This window comes from Sus scrofa, chromosome 1 (genome assembly GCF_054392235.1).
Source record: "Sus scrofa isolate SSC_HxYL_T2T_F1_AM1 chromosome 1, Sscrofa_HxYL_maternal_Yorkshire_Landrace_v2.0, whole genome shotgun sequence".
Classification (NCBI taxonomy): Eukaryota; Metazoa; Chordata; class Mammalia; order Artiodactyla; family Suidae; genus Sus; species Sus scrofa.
In genome coordinates this window covers 288,775,001-288,799,482 of record NC_139383.1, presented here as the reverse complement: position 1 = coordinate 288,799,482, position 24,482 = coordinate 288,775,001, and the positions used below count along the sequence as shown (strand labels likewise).

The following is a 24,482-nucleotide window of genomic DNA, read 5'->3' as shown; positions in this document are numbered from 1 at the left end:
GGGAGGGCCCCGGCCGCAATGCCCCCCGACCGTCCTTCCCCGTGAATAGGGCCTGAGAGTTGGACGCCGGGTCACACGGTCAGGCCGCTGTGGTCCCAGAGCCTGCCTGGCGGGTGTGTGCCCGGGGAGCTGAGCCTGGGAGTGGGGGGGACCCTGCAGCCCTTCCAGACCACCCACTCCCGTGCGGGTGGGAGGGGCGGGGCGCCGGGGGGCTGTCAGGCGGCTCTGTGCTTCTCCTCCGTCCAGCAAGGGGCGTGGAGGGCTTCCGCGTGCTGTCCACGGACTACAGCGCTGGCGTGGTTGACCTGCGCCTGGGCCGGGCCGGCCGGGCCACCAAGACACTGCTGCTCTTCAGTGAGTCCAGTGGCCGAAGCCCCAGGGGCCTGCAGCCCGGCAGAGCGGGGCCGAGAGGGCGCTGGGGAGACAGAGGCCTCTGCCCGTCCCCCCGCGCTCACCACTCGGTCCAGGCGCAGCCAGGGGACCCCGGCGACACCCTCTTCCCGGCTTGCCCGCCACCATCCTGCGTGTCCTCACCCGGGATGGGGGCAGCTCCGGCCTCGTCTAAGGGCACGGGTTCTGCCGTGAGGACCCAAACTCAGGACCCTGAGCACCTGCCCAGGCCCCGCCTCCTATCACCGCTGTGCTGGGCCCTCAGCCTGCTGTGCCCCTGGGTCCCGCCCGGCCTGCGGGGTGCAGCAGCAGGAAGGGTGAGGTGGGAGGTGGGGCTGGCTGATGGTGGGAGTGGCGGGGTGGGGCTGGGAGGAGGTGGGACCCTGGGTGAGGCAGTGGCCCCCCCGGGGTTGAGACCAGAGGGCCCTGCAGGGTAGGGTCAGAGCGGGAGGCGGGAGTGGGGCGGGCTGTTCACGCGGATGCAGAGGCTCCCAGGCTGATGGAGGTTTGGGGGGGCGGTGATAAACCCGGTGGGGTTCTGCCCAGGACTGGCAGTGGTTGGAGGGGGGCGGGAGCCCACTTCTGGGCTGGGAGAGCAACAAGCGGCCCTGCTGTGAGGCCGGGAGGGGGTGCTGGGGAGGCTCAGGTGGGAGGGGCAGCAGCCAAGAGTGGCCAAAGGGGACCGGGTGGGCAGCGAGGGCACTGCCTGGTGACCCTGACCCCGGCCTCCGCTTCCTGTCACCCACCAGAGGCCACCTCCCCCTCGGCGCACCTTGCGTTGCGGCGCGGGGTCAGGATGCAGGCTCACGCGGCCGGGACCAGGGCCTCCGATGTGATGACCCCGCTTCCGCCCGCAGGCAGACGGGACACGTCCAGCTTCCTGAGCCTGAAAAAGTTTGCGGACGTGTGCAGGGTGCTGGAGCTCAGCGACGCGCTGACCATCCTCCCCAAAGACGGTAAACGTGGCCCCAGACGCGCGGGCTGCCGGGACAGCACCGTCCCTGGCCCCACACCCATCCCGTGGGGGGCGGAGAGGCAGGGATGACTGGGGCCCTTTTTAAAGGCCTGAAGCCACCGTGAGGGCATGTGCGCACGCACACCCACCCCACCTCCTCGTGGCACCCAGAGCACCGATGCTGCGCAGCTCAGGTCTCTGGGCGTGGCTCGGCCAGGGCTGCAGGTGCCTGCGTGGGGGGCATGGGCCCCTCGGAGCTGCTCCCACCCCTTCATTGCCTCCCGCCTCTCCGCAGCCTCCTGTGCGCACACCATCCTGCCCTGAGAGCGAGCCAGGACCCGGCGCTCAGCTTGCCGTCCCCTTAGACCCCAGGAACACGTTCCAAACGGCAGGTCTCAACATCCTACTACTTGTTGAGAGGGGTTGGCGATGCCAGGCCATTGACGGTGTGGAGCCCGGGGCCATGGCACTAGCCCCGAGGTCCTTGAGGAATGGGGGTCAGGGCGGGTGCTGCCTGGGCAGGGGCTGCTGAGCCAGGCCCCTCTGCCAGCCTGTGTCCTGTGGGTCCCACGGCAGAAAGATGCTGCCGTCCTTCACCTGCCAAATAGACCACAGCGGTCCCGTGGGGGCTGCTCGTGCCTTCCCTGCCGTGTCTCTGCCACGATCCCCGCGTTCGCCGACATTCTCCTCGTTCTCAGGAACATTCACGTGCGGGGCCTCGTGCTGGCCGTGGGGGGCGGGAGTGGGTGGGGGGGGCAGAGAACAGGGAGCAAAACAGGCAGACACTGCCAGTCGCTCTTATGAGGAGAGCTGGACCCTGGCGCCATCACCCACGCAGCCGGCCCAGGACCCTGAGCGGCAAGTGCAAAACCAACACAGGTCCCACCCGTGCCAGGCGGGTGGAGGGTCAGGGAGGGCTCCTTGGAGGAAGCGACCTTTGAGCTCAGACACTAGGGGCGATGGGATTTGAGGTGGTTGTGGGGGAGCGGGGCCTCCCTGGAGAGGGGAGAGGAGATGGGGCAGGGGAGGGTTCAGGGCCTCCTGGGGGGCCGGGCGGTGGGGGCAGGGCTGGGGAAGGAACAGGCGTCTTTAAGGGCTCAGAACAGGTGCAGCGCTCCTTCGCCTTGTCCTCTGAGCCGCCGCCCAGTCCCCCCTCTCAGCCACAACCGCTCACATCCCTTCTGCACCTCCAAGGTCTTCACCCGCCTCATGTCGCAGGCCCCCCCCGAGGCACTCATCCAGGGCATGATGCTGGAAGCCGGGGTCTCGGGGTCTGCCAGCTGCAGGGGCCCCCAGCATCGCACACGCCCGGGTGGACAGAGTGGTCGCGGACCTGAGGAGTCCCTTCCGGAAGGGGGCCGGGCGGCCCTGCAACTCTGCGGCAGATTCAGGGTGGCTGTCCCCAAGCACAGGTGCCAATGGCTCCTGTGTGTTGTCATTGTGGCTCTGTCCTCTGAGAGGCTTCCTTTTCACCTCTTCACTCACTTCTGCACTTCTGAAGAGGACGAGGGGACACACGCCGGGTGTCAACACCCTCTGCCCGGCTCCTGCCTGGAGAAGTCGCCCCGCGGCGGCCAAGCTCCCATCGCAGCCACACGACAACAGGGGAGGGTTTTCTGTGTTGGACTCTGCTGACCTCCAGGTGGCCAGGGGCAGGCCCACAATTCCTTAGGTATCAGGCCTCTTTCTCCAGGTTTAATGACCAGAATTTGGGGGCTCTCAGCCTTGTGGGCACCTCGAGAACCTCCTTGGCACCTTCACTTCTTCAGAGGTCTGACGGAGACATGGCAGCACAATCCCGGGTTGGTCCATACCCCGAGGCCGTGTCTCGCTGAGTCACCAGGAGTGGGCGTGCTCCCTTTAACGGCATGTCCGAGGGGAGACTCCCAGGCTGCCTCCCACGGGACTTGCTCCGCGATGAGAGCCCCCCAGATCCTGGAGGACCCATGCCCACCCCCCATACCTCTTGGGACGGCCGCAGTGCACTCACACACATACGCGCCCGTGCACATGCACACATGCGCACACGCACACACTGTGACTGCCCTTCTGAGCATCAGAGGGCGTGCACCAGGGCAGGTGAGAGGGGTGACAAGAGGTTGGGGCAGCTCGGCCATGTGGCAGGGGCATCTGGTGTCCTAGCAACATGCCCTTGCCCAGGGCATAGGGAGGATGAGAGGCCAGGCTGATGGCAGGGGGTCCCCAGGGTGCCGCCCGGGCCAAAGCCATTCCCAGAGCCACCTGGAGAAGACGGGGTCCGGGCCCTGCATCCGCCCCTCGGGACCCCGGGAGCTAGAACGCCCCCGTACGGAGGGGCTACAGGAGGGGAGGCCTCGGCGCACTCCTCTGTAAACGGCGGCCTAGACAGGGTGACCCCAGGGTCCCACAGGCTTGCAGAGGGTCCGTTGGCCTCGGTTCTCCATCCATGACCCGCTCTGCTCAGTCCTTGGAAAAGGCTTTCTGCCCCCTGAGGTCCTTCTGAGGAGGGGGCAGCCTGGGGACTTGGGGACTGGGGATGGGGGGTGCAGATGGTGGCAGAGACTGGACCACTTGTCCCGGAGAAGGAACCTGACCCTCCTGGTCGGCGCCTGGGGGTCCTCATTTGGAAGTGGGTGGAGTCATTGCCCTGCTTGGGGGGTGGAGGCCTCGTGAGTGCGCTGGACCCCCAGACAGTGGGAGGAAAGAGGGGAGGAAGAGAGGCCCTGGGGTGCCTCTTACCCCCCAGGAGCCGGCAGGGCCTGCTCCTTTGCCCCCTGGGCTCTGGTGGAACCACGGCCTCGAGGACCCCAAACGGAAGGTGTGGAGTTCGTTTCCTGGCCCTGCCTGAGGCTGCAGTGCCGGGGCTGACCACGAGGGGCGGGCTTTCCCCTCTCTGCTCCGCGTGGCAACTGGAAGAGGGAGGGGACCCTGTGGTCATTCTGGGGGTTCCCCTGCCCCTGTTCAGACGTGCCCCTTATAGCCTTAGCCTCCAGCCCACAGTGTGAGCTGCTCAGAGGCAGGAGGGGGCTCTGAGACCTGCTGTGGTCATTTGGCTGCAGCGCCCTGGGCACTCGCCCAGGACTCACAGCCCAGAGGGGCAGATGACAAGAGTCAGGAGAGGAGGTGGTTGAAGACCAGGCGACAAGCACCGCCGAGGCGCGGCCTCTGTCCACCAGCGCTGAATAGAGTGTTGGGTGAAGGAGAAAAAAAAATAGCTTTTCCTGCTTTGCCAGGCAAAGGAGGTCACAGCAGGCTGCTGCCCTAACGACGGTGTCCGCCTCGGGGAAGAACTGCAGGGAGTGTTACAGCCAAAAAGGAGAAAAACAGGGCTTCAGATAAGAATCAGGACCGGGGGTAAACATGCCTTCTTCTCTCTTTGGGGGAGTCTCAGTCATCGAAGCTGGGGGTCCGGAGGTCTCGGCCGATCCTGGCGGTGTCTTCCGGGTTATCGCCTGGAGTAGCGGTACGTGTCTGGGCAACAACGATCAGAGATTAGAGCAAACTAGGAAAGTTCCTGAAAAGCAGGCCATTGGTCAGTGCAGCCCCACCATCAGCTGCAGCACAGGCCCCTCCCTGGCCCTCGCCCTCGGCGGCAGAGAACTGGCCGAGCCAGGACTCGGGGGATGCTCCACGGGGCAGGGCAGGACAGCTCTGCTCCTGGCATCTGCTGCCCACACCTGCCATTCGCTAGTCCAGACCCGATGTCCTGGGTCCCAGCTCTACCACGGGGCCTGGGCAAGCGTTTTGACCCCAGGCCTGGATTCCCCCGCGGACTGGGCAGACGCGACGCTCCCGTCCCTCAGCACTGGGTGACCGCAGGTTCAGGGAGATGGAGCAGATGGGAAGCGGGAAGGGGGCGCTCACTGAGGTGCAGCCAGCTCCGGGGGTCGTCCCCTATCTGCTGAAGCAGCCATGTGGCCACAGCGCTTGCTAGGCAGCTGCTGTGCCCTGACTGTGTGCGTGAGGACACGCAGCCCTTGGGGAGCTGCCAGGGCCCAAGCCTGCTGGGTTGGGCAGCGGGGGAGCCGCCTCCTGGGCTGGGAGCACCTGGGGCTGGGCTGGTGTCAGTGTAGCTCCCGTCCTGCCGTGTTGGTCTGGGTGGCCTGTGCTGGGCGGGAAACAAACCCAGAGACACCCCCCACCACCTCCTCAGCCTCCTGAGCTCCAGCTCTGACCAGAGACCCTGCCCGGGACGAGGCGGGACCGTGGGAGCTGAGCTGGGGTGTGGCGGAGCCTGGTAACGCTCCCGCTGCCCCCCCAGGAGCTGTTTGGGAAGGTGGTACCTCACCACTGCCCCCTCCATCTGGTCCCAGCGCCACCAGAGGGCAGGGAGCACCCGGCTCCCACCATCCATGCCACCCACACCCAGTTCATCAACGTGGTCAACGAAAGCATCACATCTGACTCGGAGCAGGACAGCCGGGGACAGGGCCCCGGGGGGGGGGGAGCCCGGCTGCCTCGAAGGGCCCCGGGGACCCCCTCCAGAGTTTGGGAAACTTCTCTTTCCTGGAGAATCGGGTCTCCAGCTTCCCAGCTGGTCTCCCTCCCTCCCTCTCTCCCTCCCCTCACTCCCCTCCCCCTCTCTGGCCGTCAGGTGGGAGGGTCCTGCCTTCCCCCAACCAGCTCAGCCTGTCCCCTGGAAACCAGGCCCCAAGGCTCTCTCTGTCGGCACTGTGCTTCTGAGGGGAGGGCACCCCGCCTTCGACTGGCACTGCTGGAATGCTCCTGGCTAAGAGGCCGAAGGGACCGCCGGGCCTTGGCCCACAGGGTAGCCCCGGGAGGCAGGTCTGCGATCCCCACGCTGTCAGAGGGCAGATGCGGCTAATCACAGGGAGCCCTGCAGGATTCTCAGTGGAGCCCCCACTGCGATGTCACACTGAGGGGCGATTGCCAAATTAGCAATAACTTAACCTGTGAGAAGTCTCAGGGGACTAACGAATTCATGGCGTGTCCTTCCTGACCCCACCTCAGAAGCTCCCATGTAAAAGGAAGCAAAATGTCGCTCCCCAGTGCCGCCGGGCAGCCCTAGCCCAGCGGTCAGCGGTGGCATCTGGGAGACACCTCCTGGCAGGGTGAGCAGAGTTCCCTACAGGAGATGCTGGGGCGGGGTGCAGGCGGGAGCATCTCAGCCAGGGCTCCCAGAAATCAGGAGGCCCTTCAGCAGGGAACAGAGAGGTGGCCCCAGCTTCACGATGCTTGGGGACAGTAACTGTAGAAGACGTTATCCGGTGCCTACGTGCCCTTCACAAAAGAGGATGCGCGCCGTCCTGCTGCCCACGGGAGGTAGATCCCACGCTACAGTCAGAGGCCTCAGGGGTCCGCGAGGATCGCCCCACCGGCTCGAGACGCACGTGCGGGCAGGAGACGGGACCTCCTACGGGGCTTCCCGGGCTCTGGGGCGGGACGCGAGAGGTGAGCCCGACCCAGGTCAGGAGGCAGCGCGGTGCGGCCGGGAGGCTCCGCTAGAGGGCGCAGCTGCGGCGGCGGACCCGGGGCTGGAGCGGATTGGGCCTCGCGAGCCGCCGTCCGCGCTATAAAAGGCGTGGCGCGCGCTCGCATGTCCTTTCCGCCGGCGGCGGCGGCGACGGCCATGGCGGCTCGGCGCGCGCTCCGGGCCGGAGCTCGCATCCACGCCGTGCGCAGTGCCCGACTCCTCGCGGCGCTGGCCTGGGGGCCGGTGGCCGGAGCTGCGCTTCCCTGTGCGCCCAAGACCTGTGTGTTGGGGGGTGCGCGGCGAGGTCCCGGCGCCCCCGCAGAGCATCGCGAACCCGGCGGCGCTCGCCGCACCCTCCCAGCGCCGAGGTCTTGGGGTACGTCGAGGTAGCAGTGGTTTGATGGGCGAACCGGGGCGGTTCACAGGTAGGCTCCCCCTTCGTCCACGCGGCTCCTTCGGCGGGAGTCCAAGGGGAAGAGCCTCGCACGCTGCCGCTTTCCCTCCTTGCGACCTTGAGGAGGTGCCTTCGTGTTGCTGCGCCCCCCTGGTTTTTAAACGGATCGTCACTGCTTCCTGGGCAGCGTCCGCGTTCTACGGGGCGGGGGGGCTGTTACACGTAGCGCAGCGCGCGTGAGTGCTGCTGCCTCCTGGTGGAAAGGCGAAGCTGCACCTCAGCCCCAGTCCCTGGGTCACCTGCGAGCTTCGGCATCTTCGTACAGCGCCACTGGTGCCCTTGGTTTTCCCCGCACCCCACGTCAAGCAGGGAGGAAGAGGGGAGGTGGCTGGGTTTGGCTGTAGGCCTGGAGATCGAAGGCCGCCAGAGGAAGCCCGGTGAGGACCTTTTTGTGAACTTGTCAGGTTCTGACAAAGTGCGGGTTTCTGTTTTCCTTAGAGTTGGCCTGCGGGGACCAGAGCCACCTGCCGGGGTCTCAGGTGAGTTGACACCTTGCTGCGGGAGCAGGTTACCCGGAGTGTAGTTGGTTGAGGGGTTTGGCAGCGTCTGTGTGAACCTCGTGGCGGGTGGGTCTGCAGCCACGCGGTCCGGGAAATGAAAACGGGAATTGTTGAGTGTTGCGTACACACTGCCCCTAGAGGCGTTGCAGATGTGGCTGCTGTGTCACATTTGTGTCGTTAGGTGGCAGAGAGGAGAGAGGCTTGTCTACGCCCAGTGTTCTGGCTGGTGGACGTCTGGATGATTGATAGTCTGACACGTACCTGGGTGCTGGCTGCTGGGCCTGCCTGCAGGCCACCGAGGCCTTTCCTGCGAAGCTCATTCTTTGCTCGGTCTCGGCTGGCCTCAGATCTGGAGGTTCTGCCTCTGAGGGCTGCTTAATTGAAATAATTTGAATCATTAGGATCAAAATGTTACAGAGTATTCATGTGTCGCTGGGGCGCTTCTCAGAGCAGAGTTGTTCCCTTGTCTTAGACCTTGATGGGCAGCTGCAGCCAGAAACTCCGGAAATGAAGTTGCCTGCCTCACACGTTACGCAGACAGTCCCGCAGGCCAGCAGTGGGCGCTCTCTCTGGACTGGGAAGTGCTGCACTGACGGGCAGTGTTAACTTCGCTTGAACAGCACAGTGACTCCGTCACGCACACGCAGCCTCTGTGCTCTTCCCTTTGGGTTTGCCTCGGCCGCGGAACACAGTTCCCTGTGCTACGCGGTAGGATCTTGTCTCTCAAGGCCGCGAGACTTGAAATTCCAGAGCTTTGTTTTCTCTGATCGCCTGGTCCCGGTGTGCTGCTCAGATCTGTCATCTATCTGGTACCTCCCTCAGCTCTCCGGTCGAGGGGAGATTTCTGAGGGCCCTCTTGGTTCCACTGTGATCCCCCAAGTTCATTCAACCCCCACCTGCGGGGTGCCAGCACAGGCGGTCCAAGTCCTTTTTAATTCCCAGTTTAGGCTGCCCCTGGGCGGTCTGAAGATTGACTCTAGAAAAGGTACAGGATTCCTTTGTCAGCAGCAGCCCTCGTTAGCTTTTTTTTTTTCCGCTTTGCTTTTTAGGGCCACACCCCCATCTGCAGCGTACGTAAGTTTCCAGGCTAGGGGTCCCATGGGAGCTACAGCTTCTGGTCTCCCCCACAGCCACGGCAACGCTGGATCCTTAACCCACTGAGCGAGGCCAGGGATTGACTCTGTAACCGCATGGTTCCGGGTCATTCGTTTCCACTGTGCCACAGGGAACGCCCAGCCTCCATGAGCTTTAGGTCCTAGCAATGGTAAAGCAGGCGGCCAGCTTTTCGTTTGCTGATTCTGAACCAGACGTCTTTGTCGTTTGATCCAGGAAGGGCAGTGACTGGAGGCTCTGAACCACAGGCGAGAATGACCCGCCCTCAGGATCCAGACCACGGTAAGTGGTGTGGGGCCTGGGGCGGGGGCAGGGGTGCTGCCCTGCAGGTGCCGGACCTGCCGGCACCACGGCTGCAGCTGCTCTGCTGCACCTGTGACCTTGGGGCAAAGAGGAAGCGGCTATTTCTACGCTCAGTGCTCCAAACCTGGGCACTAAGAATGGTTTGTAGCCAGACATTGCTGAGAGCTGCCACGAGGGGGCGCTGTCCCCCGTGTGCGGGCCTGTGGCCTGGAGCCCCGGACCATTTGTCAAAGCTTGTGAGCCTTGTGTGCACACGGCCCACTCTGGGCACAGTGGGATCACCTCGGAGGGCGTCTGTCCTGGTTCTCCGGTCGGGTCGGCCTGGGGAGGAGCGCCTCCCTGCTGGGAGCTGCTGGGCTGGGGTCGAGGGGCCCAGAGCCCCCTGGTCCCGGAGCTCGAACTCTGAGGGTCCTTGGCCAGGAGCGGGTCCTTCTGGAAGGACCACCGAAGGTTGCCTCCTGGCGTTTGTCCTGCTGGCGGGGTGGGTCAGGCCTCTGGAGCCTTTTGCGGAGTGACCGCAGCCCTGGAGGATGACCGTCCAAACCGGGACTGTCCCGACACCCTCGCAGGGGGAGGGGAGGGCCCTCTCAGTTTGGGGCTTGAACAAAAGCTTTAGGTCAGGGCAGTTTGTGTCCCCCCGGGGCACCTGGTGGGTGGAGGCCAGGGGTGCACAGGACGGCCCCACACGGTAAAACCACAGGGCGACAGACCCTGCTGTAGAAAAGTCACTTTCGGGGGGATTCACTGATGGGGTTCACTTCTCAGATCCGTGGGCCCAGCTCGGTCCTGCGTGACTGGTCCGTGGGACAGACCTGCAGATGTGGCTCTGATCCTGGACAGGTAGGTTGGGGGGGTGCGACGGGCTGGGGGTCTGCAGGAACCTGGTTGGGGCCGTGTGCAAAATGATGGTTTTGGGGGGTGGTCAGTGATTGGGCCCCGGGGGCCCCAGGAGAATGGAGGTGAGGCCCCGAACTGGGAAAGGTGCTGCCTGGGGTCTCAGCATCCGGGTGGGGGGGGCGGTGGGCGCCTCCCTGCTGCCCAAGCCATGCTGTGCTGAGATGCCCGTCCAGGTGCAGCTGCCAAGATCAGGCCCAGGAGTCAGGGCGGCAGGGGGTGGGCGGCTTTGGCACAAGCGCACAGTGCCCCCTCCTGGCTGTGCCTTGAGGGGTGAGAGTTGGTATCTCGGGTAGCTGATGATGGAAGCCCCGTGGCAGGAGTCCACTTGGTGAGGCGGGAAAGCCTCAGCTGACCTGGGCCACCTCACCCTGTTCGTGGGGCTGGGCGGTTCTGGCTGCAGCATCTGAAGGCTGAATTGGGCCAGAAAGAACCGCCTCCGGGATGTCACTCTGGCTGTTGGCAGGAGGCCTCGCGTCGGCAGCTGGCTTCAGCAGAGCTGGTGAGCCAGCCCTGGTGCCGTCAGGGAGGGGACCACACAGGAAGGCAGGGGCAGGTGCTTCCTGCCCCATCGGGGGAGCCTTTATCTGCTTGATTCTTTTAACTGACGTATAGTTGATAAACGATTCGGTTTATTCCTTTTTCTATTTAAAAAAGTTTCTTTTAAAGTATAGTTGACTCATGATGTGCCAATTTCTGTTAATGTAGTTGGGTTTTTTTTTGTTGTTGTTTTTTTTTTGTGTGTGTTTTTGCTTTTTAGGGCTGCACTCGGCATATGGAGGTTCCCAGGCTAGGGGTTGAATTGGAGCTGTAGCCGCTGGCCTGAGCCACAGCCACAGCAATGCTGGATCTGAGCCACGTCTGCGACCCACACCACAGCTCATGGCAATGCCAGAGCCTTAACCCACTGAGTGAGGCCAGGGATCAGACCCGCATCCTCATGGTTCCTGGTGGAATTAGTTAACCACTGAGCCACGACGGGAACTCCCAGCATGGTTGGTTCTTAATCCAAGTTCTGGGAGGGTGTGCTTCTTGGTGCTGCCTCCACAGCATGTGAGAGTTCCCAGGCTAAGGGTTGAATCGGAGCTGCAGGTGCTGGCTTATACCACAGCCACAGCAACGCCAGATCCGAGCGAGCAACTCATGGCACCGCTGGATCCCGAATCCACTGAGCAAGGTCAGGGGTCGAAACCCGTGTCCTCATGGATCCTAGTTGTGTTCATTACTGCTGAGCCATATTGGGAACTCCCAGTGAGTGGGTTTTTTTTGTTTTTGTTTTTGTTTTTGTTTTTGCCTTTTAGGGCCACACCCTCAGCATATGGAAGTTCCCAGGCTAGGGGTCCAGCTGACAGCCTATGCCACAGCCACAGCAACTTGGGATGCTTAACCCACTGAGTGAGCCCAGGGATCAAACCCACATCCTCGTGGATCCTTGTTGGGTTTGTTATCACTGAGCCGCGACGGGAACTCCAAGTGGTTTTTTAAGAGGATGGTCACCCTGAGCCGTGGGCTACTGCGAAGTGACTGCTGGGGTTGTGTGGACTTGTCCTTGCGCACCAGTTGTCTGGGGCTGGTCAGCGGGCGTGGGGCCAGGGTGGCTGGAATTCCCAGAAGTGGGCAGAGAGGAGGACGGGTGGTGCCACGTCCATTTTTGAGCCCAGCTTCAGGGGCAGGTTGTAGGGGCACTTGGGACCCCATCCCGGTGGACCCTGGCTGGCGGATTCCCCTAGAAGCTGGGTGCCGAATGGGGGGCCTGGGCCTGATGTGTGGGGGTGGGTGGGGGGAGAAGGCTAAGGAGGCCCCAGCCGTGTCCACTTTCATTCCAGCAGCCGCGCTGTCCTGAGGCCCACCAGCCAAGGAGAGGAAGCTCAGCCAGCGAGAGGACAGTGGTCCCGGCTCCAGCACCAGGGCGCGTGCCCACTGTGTTGTCTGCAAAGTCAGCTGTCCTCGGTTCCCATGGAGCCTGGAGCCAGGAAGCCACCGCCTGAGCCGGCACCCCCTCCAGCGCGCTGGAGATGACGGGGGCAGCGGAGCTGGGAAGGCAACCCCCGGAGGAGGCTGGGTTCTGCATGTGCCAAGTGCCGCCTGGCAGGGGCAGTGGCTGTGGAAGCGGAAGCAGACGGGTCCAGGGACGTGGCATGTCGTGCGGGGACTGTGCGGGGCCCAGGAGGGCGCCCCTCGGCCGGTTGTTCCTCCAGTGGCCGTGGGGGTGCCCCCTGTCCTCACCGTCTGGGTTACCTCGCCCGCCTGCCCGCCCCGAAGTATCTGGGATGAGATTTAAGCAGCAGTGCCAAGAATGTGGACCTTGCAGGTGACACTTTGGAACATGGTGTTTTAAGCAAAATGGAAGGATTTAATGCCTTTTTCTTCAACGAGAAGGGTGTCTAGAGAATAAATGGGTCTTGAATAAACTGTTTTGCGTCTTCCTGTCTGATGAGCCGAGGCCCTGATCTGGGCCTCAGCGGGGGCTGAGGGGCCACAGCTTGGTGGGGGCTCTTTCCCGCTGGGTGTTGGGATCCAGCGGCCCTTGAAATGAGCGACAGGAATTGCAGCCTGGGCTGCCTTGTCTTGAGCAGCCGCCCGAGCGGTGGGCCAAGGGTGCTGATGCTGTGACCCGGGCTGGGGGCGCAGCTCCTGCTCCCCTTGACCTTTGCCCCAGGCGTGGCCCCACCCTGCCTGCGTGGCTCCAGGGCTGGGTAGGAGGGTCAGGCTGGTGTCCGCCCCTGGCCCCCAGCAGGTGTCGCTCTGTCCAGGCTGGGCTGGGGGCGCCAGAGGGGCCAGGGCGACTATTTACATCTGTTCCCCGGGCTTCCCCTGTGCGGGCAGCTGCCTGGCCTCAGGTGTACCTGCTGTCCGAGATCTCCTTCCAGAGCAGGCTCTTGAGGTGGCTCAGCACCAGCGAGTGGTGCGCCTCCACCTGGCTGGCCAGCCCGCTCAGCGTGGTGCACGTGCGCAGCTGCTTGCCCAGCTCGGGGCGCAGCGCGGCGGGGGCGCCAGGCAGCAGGTAGTCCCGCAGCAGCTCGCACACCTTGGCCAGGTTGGGCTGCACCAGGTCGCCCTTGCACTGCCTCATGAGCGTGTCGCACGGCGCCCGGCAGTCGCGCCCGTAGGTGCAGTCGGCGCTGTGCTCGCAGCGGCGGCCCCGCAGGAAGCGGCGCACGGCGGCCTCGGGCGCCACCTGCTGCAGGTCGGCCATCCTGAAGTCGTACTTGGCCGTGTAGCCCACGTTGGCCAGCGTCGTCTCGCACATGTAGAAGTTGCCGTAGGTGCCGTGGAAGAGGTCCTCCACGAACTCCAGCAGCCCCATGGCGATCTTGGCGCGCCAGGGCCAGGCGGGCCCCAGCCACTGCTGCAGGGCCCCGTGCAGCGCCGGCGGCAGCAGCGGGCGCAGCAGGGGCGGGAGCGTGGCCCCCGGCCAGGAGCTGAGCGGGACGCCCTCGGTGACGTACAGGTCCCCGCAGTAGCCCAGCAGCCGGGACGCGTGCTCCTTCTCCTGCAGGGACAGCAGCAGCAGGAACTCGTTGCGCTGCAGCAGGGCCCACACCGACTTGGCCTCGGCCAGGGACACGCGGTTGTCCTTGTTGAAGTCGGCCATGAGAAGGACCCGGCCGACCAGCGCAGGCAGGGACGGCAGGTCCCCCAGGTTGGCCTGAGGTTTGGGGCCGTGAGAGAGGGGGGCTGGGCGTCAGCCAGCTGGCAGCACAGCAGACCCCCGCGCCTCCTCCGGGAAGCCCACCGCGCCTCTCCCCCTGGGGGTGCTGCTCACTTCCGGCCCTTGGCCTCCCCGCTCCCGCGTCCTCCCTGCTCCCCACAGATGCCCCTGGGGTGGGTCCTCAAGCCCGGACCCCCGGCCAGCCTGGGGCTCCCCCCAAGTCGCGTCCTGCCCTGTGCGCAGGACCCCAGGGGGGCCGCTGACCTTGAGAAAGCTGAGGGTCATCTCGCGGAACTCCTTGATCGAGGTGCCCCGAGAGGGCTTGTCAAACAGCACCAGCTCCCGCCGGGGGGCCCCGTCCGACCCCGCCTTGGAGTTGAGGCTCTCCTCAATGCCACACTTGATGGTCACCTCCTTGCCCTGCCAGAGCCCACTGTACACCTGCGCGGGACCACAGGGCTCCTCGCGCTCGGTCCCCGCCTGTCTCTCCGGGAAGGACCCCGCCCGACCCCGCCGGGCTTACCTGCTGGCCCGGGACGGAGGAGAGGCAGGTCCTCCACTCCACCTGGTGCAGGTGGCACAGGTCCTGGCAGATGGAGCCTGAGATGATGCCTTTGCGGAACTGGTCACACTGAGGAGGGGCAGGACGCCAGGAAGTGGCCTGGGGAGGCAGGGCCTCCTCTCTCGGCGCCCCCCTCCCCCCCTGCCGCCCGCAGGGGCCTCCCATCCCCTGCTGCACCCTGGGCGGGCAGGCAGGGGCCCCCTCACACCGGCCATTAACCCCCCCGGTTCTTAGGCTGTAGCACTTCTCAGAAGGGGCCCGGACCCCTGCAGCCGGCCATGCCCGAGCCGCTCTGCCGGCCCTGAGCGCCCGCGGGGCTGGCAGGGGCCTTACAGTCACCAGGTCTGAAACTGCCTCCCAGAGTCACCAGCTGCCTGCCAGCTGTGCCCAGTGACCTGCGAGATGCCAGGCCTCCCGTGAGCACAGCTGCCCCTGAGCAGGCGTCTGGCTCTTCCTGGTGGGGCCCCTGCCTTTGCCCGGCTGACCCGGCTTCCGCTACCTGACCGTGCCGGTCGGCGTGCGGCCGGCGTGTTCGTCTAAGAGGGAGGCCCCTCCCCGGCCTCGGCGGGAAGCCCTCAGGCGGCTGGAGGTCGGGCTGCACCCCTGCCGGCCCCTCCCTGGCTCTAGACAGAGCCTTGCAACCCCCTGTGCCGTGGGGTCGGGACGGACCCGAGCGGGAGTGAAGCCGGAGGGGACGGAGTCAGCCCCGCAGGGTGGGAGGGTGGGGGGGGACTGTGGTGTCTGGAGAGGGTGCTGGTGAATCCTGGATGCCCATCGCCGTTGCCATGGCGCCCAGGCCGCGGTGGAGCCCCTCCCAGGAAGGAGAGGGAAGGGAGGGTGCAGAGCACAGCGCCACCGTGTGGGGGGAGGCGGCAGGGCCGCCCGCGCACCTCAGGCCCGGGCTCACCCACGGGAACGGAGCCGTGAACGTGGAGGTGGCCTGGAGTCTTGAGAATGCCGGCGGTTCACCGAGATGGAAAGACTGCCATCCCGCCGCCTTGCAGGAGGCCCTCCAGCACAGGGGGTCTGCTCGGATCCCCCAAAACCGCAGAGCCACAGGGCCTGGGGGGGCAGTCTGCCTAGGAAAGCAGGCGGCAGGGCCATCCAGGGCCTGTGCCGGGAGGGGGCCTGCCCTCCACACTGCCCGCAGGGCTGGGGAGGGGCCCCCACGGGAGCGGAGGGCGTCCATCGGCCCTCAGCCGACACCTCCCCTCCTGCCTGCAGACAGGATGGTGCAGGGGGCCCAGCCAAGCACCAGAGCTCCATGGGCACCTGACCCCGACGCCTGGTCTGGCTTCCGCCCTCCCACTGGGTGCCCCTGGACAAGCTGTGGAATCTCTGAGAAGGCTGGCACTCCCCTGAGGCGGGCAGGTCTCCTCTGGGAAGGAGGGGGTGTCCCCACGGCCCTGGGGACAGGCCTCAGGAGAGCTGGGCCCAGCAGCCCAGGAGACCCCCCCCTCCACCCTGCCAGTGGGAAGGCCAGGGCCCTGTGGGAAAATGGAAGCTGCAGGTCCCCTGGTGGGGGGGGGGCACATTCCTCCTCTGCTCCCCCACCCCCACCCAGCCCCTCCATCCTCTGCATGTTGGGGGGCAACTTCGGGCACAGGAGACGCTCAGAAAACACCTGGCTCTGGCCGCCTGCTCATTGCACATACTGGCCGGACCCCCACCTCCCAGGGCTGGGCCCCCGCCCCATGTGCTCTGCTCCGGGGTGTCCCCGTAACTGTTGGAGGGCAGGGCCGTGTGTCCCGCGTGGCTCAGGCCTGGCCCCTGCAGGCCACCGGTGCACATATCTGGACAGGAGGCCCCAGGCCTTCACTGCCACCCGCAGCCGGGCGCTGCAACCTCTAAGCCCGGCGCTGGCCTGGCCCTGGGGGGGCACTCCCAGGTCACGTCACGTGAGACAAGGGCTCTCCCCTCTCTGGACCCCTGCCTCTCTCACCGCCACCTCTGGATCGTCCCAAGTTTGGCCCTGTGGGACCTTGGCCGGAACAGGCCCGCCTGAGCCCTTCCTGGGCACCACGCTGTCCCCAGGAGAAGCGGCCCTCGCTCTGCGAAGGGGAGACCCTCCAGGCCGCAGCGGCGTGAGGCAAGCAGACAGGTTCCTTCGCGGCTTCCTGAGGCCTCCCAGGCCCGTCCCTGGTGGAGCAGAGGCTCGGGACCCGGGTCAGCCGACCTGGGCCCCCCGCGGGCCCTGGAAGGCCGACAGGAGGTTGCCAGGGCCCCTTCACTGGCATCACTTCCCCATCCAGCGTCACGGGGTGTCAGCAGAAGTAGTGGGTCGGCCGGGTGTGCACGCCCAGGAGCACACGTGCGAGCACACACAGGCTCACACGCACCCTCAGGCACATGCACGCCGTGGCTCCAGCAGCAATGTTGGTGCTGCCTGCGGGCAGGAGGCCCAGCAGACCACGCTCTCCAGCCTCCTTGGTGGATCCCCGTCCCCAGGAGGGGCCTGCAAGGCCACCAGCGCCTGCCTGTCCTCCCAGCTGCACACCTGTCCCCAGCCTCCCACCTGTGCTCCACGCACGGGGCACCTGCCTGGCCTCCCCTGGCCTTGCCCACGGCCAGCCAGAGACAGCCCTGCAGGGTGCAGTTGGCATGGGGTAATCCATCTAAAATCCCATCAGCTGGCACCTCTGAGGGCACCAGAGCGGACCGGGGGCGTGAGGAAGGCCACAGGCCGGCCCCGAGGCGACACTTACGATGACCACCTGGCAGATGTGCCCGCGGCAGAGCTCCGCGTAGGATGAGTAGTGCGTGTAGGCCATCCAGCTGCCTGCGAAGACGCCCAGCCAGACCAGGAAGACATACTTGACCCTGAGGCCCGGGAGCCGGCCCTGCGGGCGGAGGGGGCGCGTGAGCAAGTGCCATATCTGGGAGTGCTGACCCCACTTCCCGGACCCCAGCTTTTCTGCTGGGCCCTCTGGGCAGGCCGCCATGCACGCGGCCACCCAGCAGCCTCTCTCCTTTTTCCCTCCACCCACCGGGCGCTGGCAGGGGCCTGGTGGCTCTTAGACCTTTAAATCTCACAGGAAGGGGAAAAAAATGTCAAAAGGAGGGGGTTACAGCATAGACGACTCTTTATTTTGCTGAATGAAGATATTTTGAACAATTTGTCCTCCTGCCCTGCCCTCGGTTCATCATGACATTTAACCTGTGCACAAGGTCAGGCTGGAGAAGCACTGACCCCTGTGCACTGTCCTCCTGCTGGGGGACATTTCCGGCTGGACCAGGGCTGGCAGGGAGCTACTGATGCAGAGGGCAGGGCCCTGGTGGCACAGTCATCCCAGGAGCCTTTAAGAGACCCAGCCTCACACGCCCACGTTCACAGCAGCCAAAGGGTGGGCACAACCCACGTTCATCAGCAGATGCCAAAACCAAATGCCATCCATCCACATGGGGGAATATTACTCAGCCATGAAAAGGCAGAGAATCCCAACACTGGCCGCGACAGGGATGGCCCTGGAGAAAGAACAGCGTGTCTAGTGCAGTGAGCCAGACGCGAGACAAGCCCTGTGTGACCCATGCAAGCAAGGACCTGCAGTAAAGGAGTCAGGTCCCTAGAGACAAGCGGCTGGTAGGGGCTGGGGGGGAGGGGAGAATGGGGAGGGCATGGTGAGTGGGGGCGGAGCTTCGGTTTGGGAAGATGAGGAGGTTCCGGGCCGGCAGGATGGTGGGGATGGTTGTAGGGCATGACTGTGCCCCTGAGCTGTGCCCTTAGCAGGGGTGAAGACGTGACATTTGCGTGAGGTTTAACTTGCCGCAGCAAAGAGCAGGGAGGCGCGGAGAGGACGCGCAGGCGCCGGCTGCCCGGGGTGGGCCAGGAAGTGCCCTATGAAGGGCTCGGCCCCTCGGCCAGGTCTCCCAGAGCCCCTCGCGAGCTGGGTTGGGGACACTGGCTCTCCCATCCAGCCCTCAAGCCCGGACGCAGGGCATCAGCTTCCCTTGCCAGCTGCCGCCCTGGTAAATCACAGGCCTCCCTCGCCGGATGCTGTCCAGCTGATGGCACGGAGGTACCAGGCGCTGTCCTGTGCAGGGGCTCAGACACCCTGAATGGGGAGCTGGGCCCCCGGCCCAGGAGAGCAGGAGGTGGGGGCTTCAGCCAGCCCACCCCTGGAGGAGGAGCCGCCCCCCCACGTGGGCTAGGGAATGGCTGCGATCCCGGTGAGTCCTGGGTTCTAGCCACCTGAGGGGCCGGGGGCTGGTGCCCAGAAACAGGGCCAGTGGCTCCCCACAGGGGAGGGGGCAGCGGCCTCCAGCCCAGCCTGGCAGCTGGGGTCACTTCGATGGTTCTTCCAGGAGGGGCACAGGCCCCACCTCCTGCCGCCCAAAGGGCTGCAGCGGGGGAGTCCCAAGAGCTCCAGGGGCCGGCTCAGAGCTCCAGAGGCCACTGAAGAGCAGGAGCGGAGTGGGGGGACAGGGGTGGCTGTGGGGCAGAGCGAGGAGGGGCTGGGCCTCAGGCCACCGTGTCCGCTGCTGTGTCTGTTTCCGTCAGTTTTGTTCAAAGGAAAAAAACAGGAAAGCGGAGCCGTGTGCGCGGGGCCAGAGCCGGGTGCCGCTCGGGCGGGACAAGGCCAGGGCTGCCAGCTGCCCCAGGACCCCACCCCGAGGCCCTGAGGATGGGCGCTGGGGGTCCTGGGGGTCGGCCAGAGCCAGCCCTGGGCCCAGGCTTCACAGACGGGCCGCAAGGCCCAGCCCAGACACAGCCCCTTCTCCGCCCAGGACCCCCGCCTCCTGTTCGGGGACCCTCAAGTGGCGGCCTCTCTCCCAGGACACCATCCACTGGGCGGGCACTGACCGCCTCCCAGGCGGCCCTTCCTCGGGGAGTCATCCCTGCCCCCCACCCCCGCCACCAACCCAGCCTGACCCCGTGGGGCCCGTGTCCCACAGTGACCTAGCCCCTAGGGCGGCGAGGGTCTTTCTTACAGTGGGTCCTGCACAGCTGCTCGCCTACCCCAGCCAGCCCCGGCTCCCTGTGGAGCCACTGTGGTGGGGGGCGTCATTCAGGGGACAGTGACAGCACAGTCGAGGGCCGGCAGCCTCGGTCGGGGCCAGTGGCCCACGTACACCATGGCCTCCACCCTCAGCGCCCACCCGGTGTGTGTTTCACAAGCAGGGAAACCGAGGCTCGGAGTCCCTCCCTACACTGCGGGGGGTGCTCAGACCCACCAGAGCTGCTCACCAGTTCATGTCCATGTCCTGGGCTGTGCTCAGGGGCCCGACCCCCAGGGTCCAAGACCCACGACTTCGGCCTCCCCTGCAGCAGCCTGGCCATGGCCCTGGCGCCCCCTACCCCGGGGCCTGGAGGACACTCAGGCCCTCAGCTCCGCCTTGACCACGCACCCCCAGAGCCTAGGCAGGCAGGGAGGGCTTCTGCCCTAGCCAGGCACCCACTTCCCAGCTCCCACCCTTCCCCCCGCCCAGGGCACCCCCCGGCCTGGCTCCAGGCTGAGTCTGGGGAGGCCGGGAGGTGTGGGCAGCTCTGGCCAGGGCTGTCTCCTTCCGCCCAGTTGCTGGGGTCCTAGGCATCGAGGTCGTAGGTTTGGCCTGGATGACTGGAGACTCAGCCCACCCGAAGCAGAGGCGACAGCGTTCTGGGCGGCTGGCACGCCAGCAGACAACAGGGTCCCGAGAGGGACAGGGATTTGTCCAAGGTCACTGTGGGGTCAGGGCATCCTCCTGACTAAGCCTTGGCCGGCTGGGGGATGCCCCAGGGGGCGGCCGCGTCCTTCTCAGGGTGCTTCGCGCATCCCAAGTTCTCCATCACCTAAGGACACAGCTGACCTTCCAAGAGAAGGAGAGCGAGCGGACTTGGGGTGGCTTCTGGGCCTGCGGGAGCGGGGCCAGCCGGTGGCGGGGTGGGGGCCTTCTTCAGCCTCCGAGGCGGGGGCCGCCCCCCTACAGCATCCGCTGGCCCAGAACCTCCGCTCGCCCACCCACAACCTCCGCCCCGGCCGCCGGTGCCCTTCCCGCCCCGGGCCCCGAGGCCGCTCGCCGCGCGCCCCCGCCGCGGCCCTGGCCCTGAGGCCGGGCGCGCGCCTACCTGCAGGCCCTTGGAGAAGGGGCAGAAGAGCACCAGATGCGCCAGGCGCCGCAGCCGCCGCATGGTGGGCGCCGGCCGGTGCGCGGGCCCGGCTCCGCTCGGCCTCAGCCCCGCGGGCCGGCCCGCAACGGCCGCCGCGCCTCCTCCCCGCCCCGCGTCAGCGCCGGAGCGCTCGCCTCCGACGGCCGGGCGGGCGCGCGGGGGCGGGGGCGCGGGCGCGGGCGCGGCGGGGGCGCGCGGCAGGGCGGGAGCGAGGACGGAGGGCGCCGGGGGCGCGGAGGGCCGCGGAGCTGGGGGGGGAGGGGGCCGCGGCCCCGCCCGCCCGCCCCTCGCCCCGCCCCCGGAGGGAAAGGGGAGGGGGCGCCGAGGCCCCGCCCCCCGCGCCGGCTCCCGGGAGCCGAGGCGCTGCCACCCGCGGGGTTGTCTGGCGCGACCCTGCAGAGCGGAGGCTGGGGATGGCGCCGGGCAGCCTGCGGAGGTCCCACGGAGGGCCAGGGAGCCTAGGGAGGGGAGCGTTTTGGGGCGAGGCCCCGAGCGGGGTCCCGCGCCTACCAGCCGGGTCTGGAGGGGCCGTGGACCCTGCGGCAGCCTTTGCCTCGTTCTCCCGCTTTTTAAAGAAATACAATAAAATGCACCTTTTACTGGGCAGCTCTGCCAGTATTTACACGCCCAGCCCGGTGCTCCCCACCACTTTCAGGCTGCAGACCCGTACCCCCTCTTTTTTCAAGGCCTCCCGGCGGCCCAGCCCCGTAAGCTCTGCCTCGTCCCCTGCGCGGCGCCTAAATGGAATTAAAGCAAACAGCCTTCAGGTCTGGCCTCTGTCGCTGGGCAGAGCGCCCTGGAAATTCAGCAACCCCTCCTTGCCAGCTGGGACTCAGGCCACCAGGCAGGCACCAGCTTGATCAGCCAGTCACCCCAGGGCCCGTGGAGATGATTCTGGCTTCCGGGGTCAGGAACAGAGCTGCCCTGCAGCCTGCAGTCAGGCCTCTGCGGGAGTTATCATTTTCACTGGGGAGCAGGGAGGTCCCGCGTCTGGACAGGGAAGGTTTAACTTCAGCACCTCAGCTGCCAGGAGCTTCTGGCTGCAGCTTTTCCATCTCAGCCCAGGGGTGGGGGTTCTAGTTGTACCACGTCCTCGGCAGCGCTTGCTAGTGGCCGTTTGTAAATTCTAGCCTTTCTAGGGAGTGTGCGATGGTGTCTCTTTGTGGTTATTTGAATTTCCCTAAGGACTGATGATGCTGAAGATTTTTTGTCTTAGTTGCAACTTGTGTCTATTTAGAATTTTTGCCCATTTTGGGGGTATTGTTTGTTTCCTTGTTGGTTGAGTTTTGAGAATTCTTTTGTATCTTCTAGATACCAGTCTTTTTTCGGGGGGGGGGTGCCTGAGATACATGGACCCAGGGTGGAATCCAGGCCACAGCAGAAACCCAAGCTGCTGCAGTGACGCCGTTGGATTCTTGACCTGCTGTGCCACAGGAGAACTTTCTATTTTGCTTTTATTGACGTATAGTTGATTTACAATATTGTGTTAGTTTTAGGGATCCAGCAGTGATTCTGTTTTATATATACACACACAAACATACATGTATAATTTTCAGATTATTTTCCCTTACAGGTTATTACAAGATAGTGAATATAACCCCCTGTGCTGTACAGTAGGTCCTTGTCCTTTATCTGTTTTACGAAAAGTAGTGTGTGCCTGCCAGTCCCCAATTCTCCATCTAGCCCTCCCCTGCCCCCTCCCGCTTGGCAACCCTAAGTTTGCCCTTGAAATCTAAGAGTCTATCTCTGATCTCAAACAAGTTCATCTGCATCATCCTTCAAGATTCCACACACACAGGAGTTCCTGCTGGGGCACAACAGCATTGGCGGCATCTCTGCAGCACCAGGACACAGGTTCGATCCCTGGCCCAGCGCAGCGGGTTAAAGGTTCTGAGGTTGCTGCAGCTGCAGCATGGGTCACAACTGTGGCTTGGATCTGATCCCTGATCCAGGAACCCATATGCTGTGGGGCAGCCAAAAAAAAAAAAAAAAAAAAAAAGACGAAAGATTCCACACACTGATGCCACATGAGATCTGTCTTTCTCCGTCTGACCCACTCCACCTCCTTCTCTTCCATGGCCGAGCAGCCCTCGACTGCAGTTACATACACCGCGTCTTCTCCATCCACCTCTCTGCCAATGGACACCTAGGGTGCCCCCGCACCTTGGCTACTACAGTGCTTCTATAAACACTGGGGTGCACACATCCCTTCAAACTAGAGTTTTGGTCTTTTCTAGATAGAAGCCTAGGAGTGGGACTGCTGGACCACAGCTCTACCTCCGGGTTTTAAGGATGCTCCACACTGTTCTGCGCATGGCTTCACTGCAGCCTGGTGTCCGTGCATGTTGGCATCATTACATGTTGGGAAAGTGGACCCAGTTCAGCCCAGTAGCTCGCTCAGCAGACAAGTTCTCCTTCTGCCCTTTCAGTACCGCCTGTAGACGGGGGATTCGTGGCTTTCCTTCTCTCTGTTTCTTCAAGGCTGGCCTTCTGGGTCTTTGGCCAGTCCTCTGGGTACCGGCACATTATCAAATATGTGATTGACAAGGATTTCCTGTCTGTGGCACGTCTTTCATTTTTCTTGACAATGCCTTTTGAAGAGGACAAGTTTTTTTTTGTTGTTGTTGTTGTTTTTTCTTTTTACGGATGCACCTGCGACATATGGAAGTTCCCGGGCTAGGAGTCAAATCTGAGCCTCATCTGCAAACTATGCCACAATTTGCAGCAATGCTGGATCCTTAACCCACTGAGAGAGGCCAGGGATGGAACCTGCATCCTCATGACACTATATCAGGTTCTTAACCGCTGAGCCAGGAGGGAAACCCTGGTTTTTTTTGTTTTTGTTTTTGTTTTTGTTTTTTTGGCTTTGTCTTGTTTTGTTGTTGTTGTTGTTTTTAATGGCCGCACCTGTGATGTATAGAAGATATGGCAGTTCCCAGGTCAGGGATCGAACCTGAGCTGCACCTGTGACTTGCGCCACAGCTTTGGCAACGCCAGATCCTTAACCCACTGCATCAGGCCGGGACCAAATCAGCACCTCACGGACGACCTGAGTTGCTGCAGAGATGGCATCGAATCCTTAGCCTGCTGGACCACAGTGGGAACTCCAAAGAGGACCAGGTTTAATGTCGATGAGGTCCGACGTGTCCATTTTTTTCCTTTTATGGTTCACATGTGTCAAATCTATGAAATCTTTGCCGAACTCAAGCCAGGGTCACAAAGATTTTCTTCTTGTCTTCTTCTAAGCGTTCTATAGTACTAGGTTTTACATTCAGGTCAATGATCAGTTTGAGCTAATTTTTGAATATCGTGCAAGGTATAGATCAAGGCAGTGTTTTGCTTTGGGGTTTTGGGATTTTGTTTGTGGTTTTTTGCACATGAGTATCCAGTTGCTCCAGCACATTTGCTGAAAAGATGAGCCCCATGAAGGTCTTCGTAGCAGACCTCTGGGATTCACCACACCCAGAGAGGGGTTTTCCAGCAAGTTCCAGAGGGCAGGTTTCCTCCAATTCTGCAGACACCACAGTGGCTTCTCTGCCATCCTGTGAGCCACAGCTGTACCCTCCCAACAGGATCTCAGCCTGGGAGTGGGACTCCAGCTCAGCCCCACAGGGTACACCTTGTGTCTGCTCTTCATGCCAACCCCCTGGTCCAGTCAGTAATTCTTACAGTAAAATATCCTAGTTCAAACTGCCATGTGTGCTCTTGGATTGGAGGAATTAATATTGTTAAAATGGCCACATCACCCAAAGTAATCTACAGGTTTAATGCAATCCCCCTATCGAGTTACCCAAGATACTTCATGGAACTAGAACAAATAATCCTGAAATGGAAGCATAAAAGACCCCAAAGTGCCAAAGCACATCCACAGGAAAAAGGACAAAAGCTGGCAGCATAACCTCCCAGACTTCAGCCAATACTACAAAGCTACAGTAAACAAAATAGCATGGTATTGGCATAAAAACAAATGTGGGAGTTCCCTTTGTGGCTCAACAGAAACGAATCTGACTAGGAACCATAAGGCTGTGGGTTCGATCCCTGACCTCGCTCAGCGGGTTAAGGCTCTGACATTGCTGTGACCTGTGGTGCAGGTCAAAGAGGCAGCAGATCCGGCCTTGCCGTGGCTGCGATATAGACCAGCAGCTGTAGCTCTGATTT

The 24,482-nt window shown here is 63.6% G+C and overlaps 2 protein-coding genes, 2 long non-coding RNA genes, 2 other non-coding genes and 1 pseudogene across 10 annotated transcripts in view; 5 read left to right on the top strand and 2 right to left on the bottom strand.

Annotated features, from left to right (window-relative positions):
• LCN6 (lipocalin 6) overlaps window positions 1-4,787 on the top strand; it is a 10,827-nt gene extending 6,040 nt beyond the window's left edge. For 2 of the 3 annotated variants that reach the window (XM_085001726.1, XM_085001721.1), the window contains 4 exons: window positions 247-354; window positions 1,248-1,346; window positions 1,641-1,733; window positions 4,558-4,787. In XM_085001726.1, coding sequence (XP_084857852.1) covers window positions 247-354; window positions 1,248-1,346; window positions 1,641-1,669 — 236 coding nt within the window. In that variant the 3' untranslated portion in view covers window positions 1,670-1,733; window positions 4,558-4,787. Of the gene's footprint in view, window positions 1-246; window positions 708-1,139; window positions 1,347-1,640; window positions 1,738-4,557 lie in introns of those variants that run through there. The other variant, XM_085001714.1, reaches the window with a different exon arrangement.
• Window positions 1-7,169, bottom strand: part of LOC146407349 (uncharacterized) — a 14,715-nt gene extending 7,546 nt beyond the window's left edge. Inside the window, exon 1 of the long non-coding RNA XR_014830993.1 lies at window positions 6,730-7,169. This is a non-coding gene — a long non-coding RNA (uncharacterized LOC146407349). The remainder of the gene's footprint in view (window positions 1-6,729) is intronic.
• Window positions 6,883-12,433, top strand: LOC100512700 (uncharacterized). 2 transcript variants are annotated; one of them, NR_045193.1, is given in 5 exon segments: window positions 6,883-7,134; window positions 7,651-7,691; window positions 9,042-9,107; window positions 9,894-9,968; window positions 11,849-12,433. It is a non-coding gene; the product is annotated as an uncharacterized LOC100512700 (long non-coding RNA).
• LOC146407348 (small nucleolar RNA SNORA17) lies at window positions 7,840-7,970 on the top strand. The gene has a single exon (XR_014832434.1). It is a non-coding gene; the product is annotated as a small nucleolar RNA SNORA17 (small nucleolar RNA).
• On the top strand, window positions 9,152-9,286 carry LOC146407347 (small nucleolar RNA SNORA43). Its single transcript, XR_014832369.1, has one exon. It is a non-coding gene; the product is annotated as a small nucleolar RNA SNORA43 (small nucleolar RNA).
• On the bottom strand, window positions 12,355-20,456 carry DIPK1B (divergent protein kinase domain 1B). 2 transcript variants are annotated; one of them, XM_003480637.5, is made up of 5 exons: window positions 20,283-20,456; window positions 16,942-17,076; window positions 14,198-14,305; window positions 13,939-14,115; window positions 12,355-13,671 (listed from the first exon to the last, which is right to left on the bottom strand). In XM_003480637.5, the coding sequence occupies exons 1-5, from the start codon at window positions 20,343-20,345 to the stop codon at window positions 12,859-12,861; spliced, it is 1,296 nt and encodes a 431-aa protein (XP_003480685.3). In that variant the 5' UTR covers window positions 20,346-20,456; the 3' UTR covers window positions 12,355-12,858. The 2 variants fall into 2 exon arrangements, with proteins under 2 accessions (XP_003480685.3, XP_084857628.1); XM_085001502.1 differs by having other exon boundaries at window positions 14,198-14,260.
• Window positions 20,344-24,482, top strand: part of LOC146407346 (small ribosomal subunit protein uS10 pseudogene) — a 7,501-nt pseudogene continuing 3,362 nt past the window's right edge.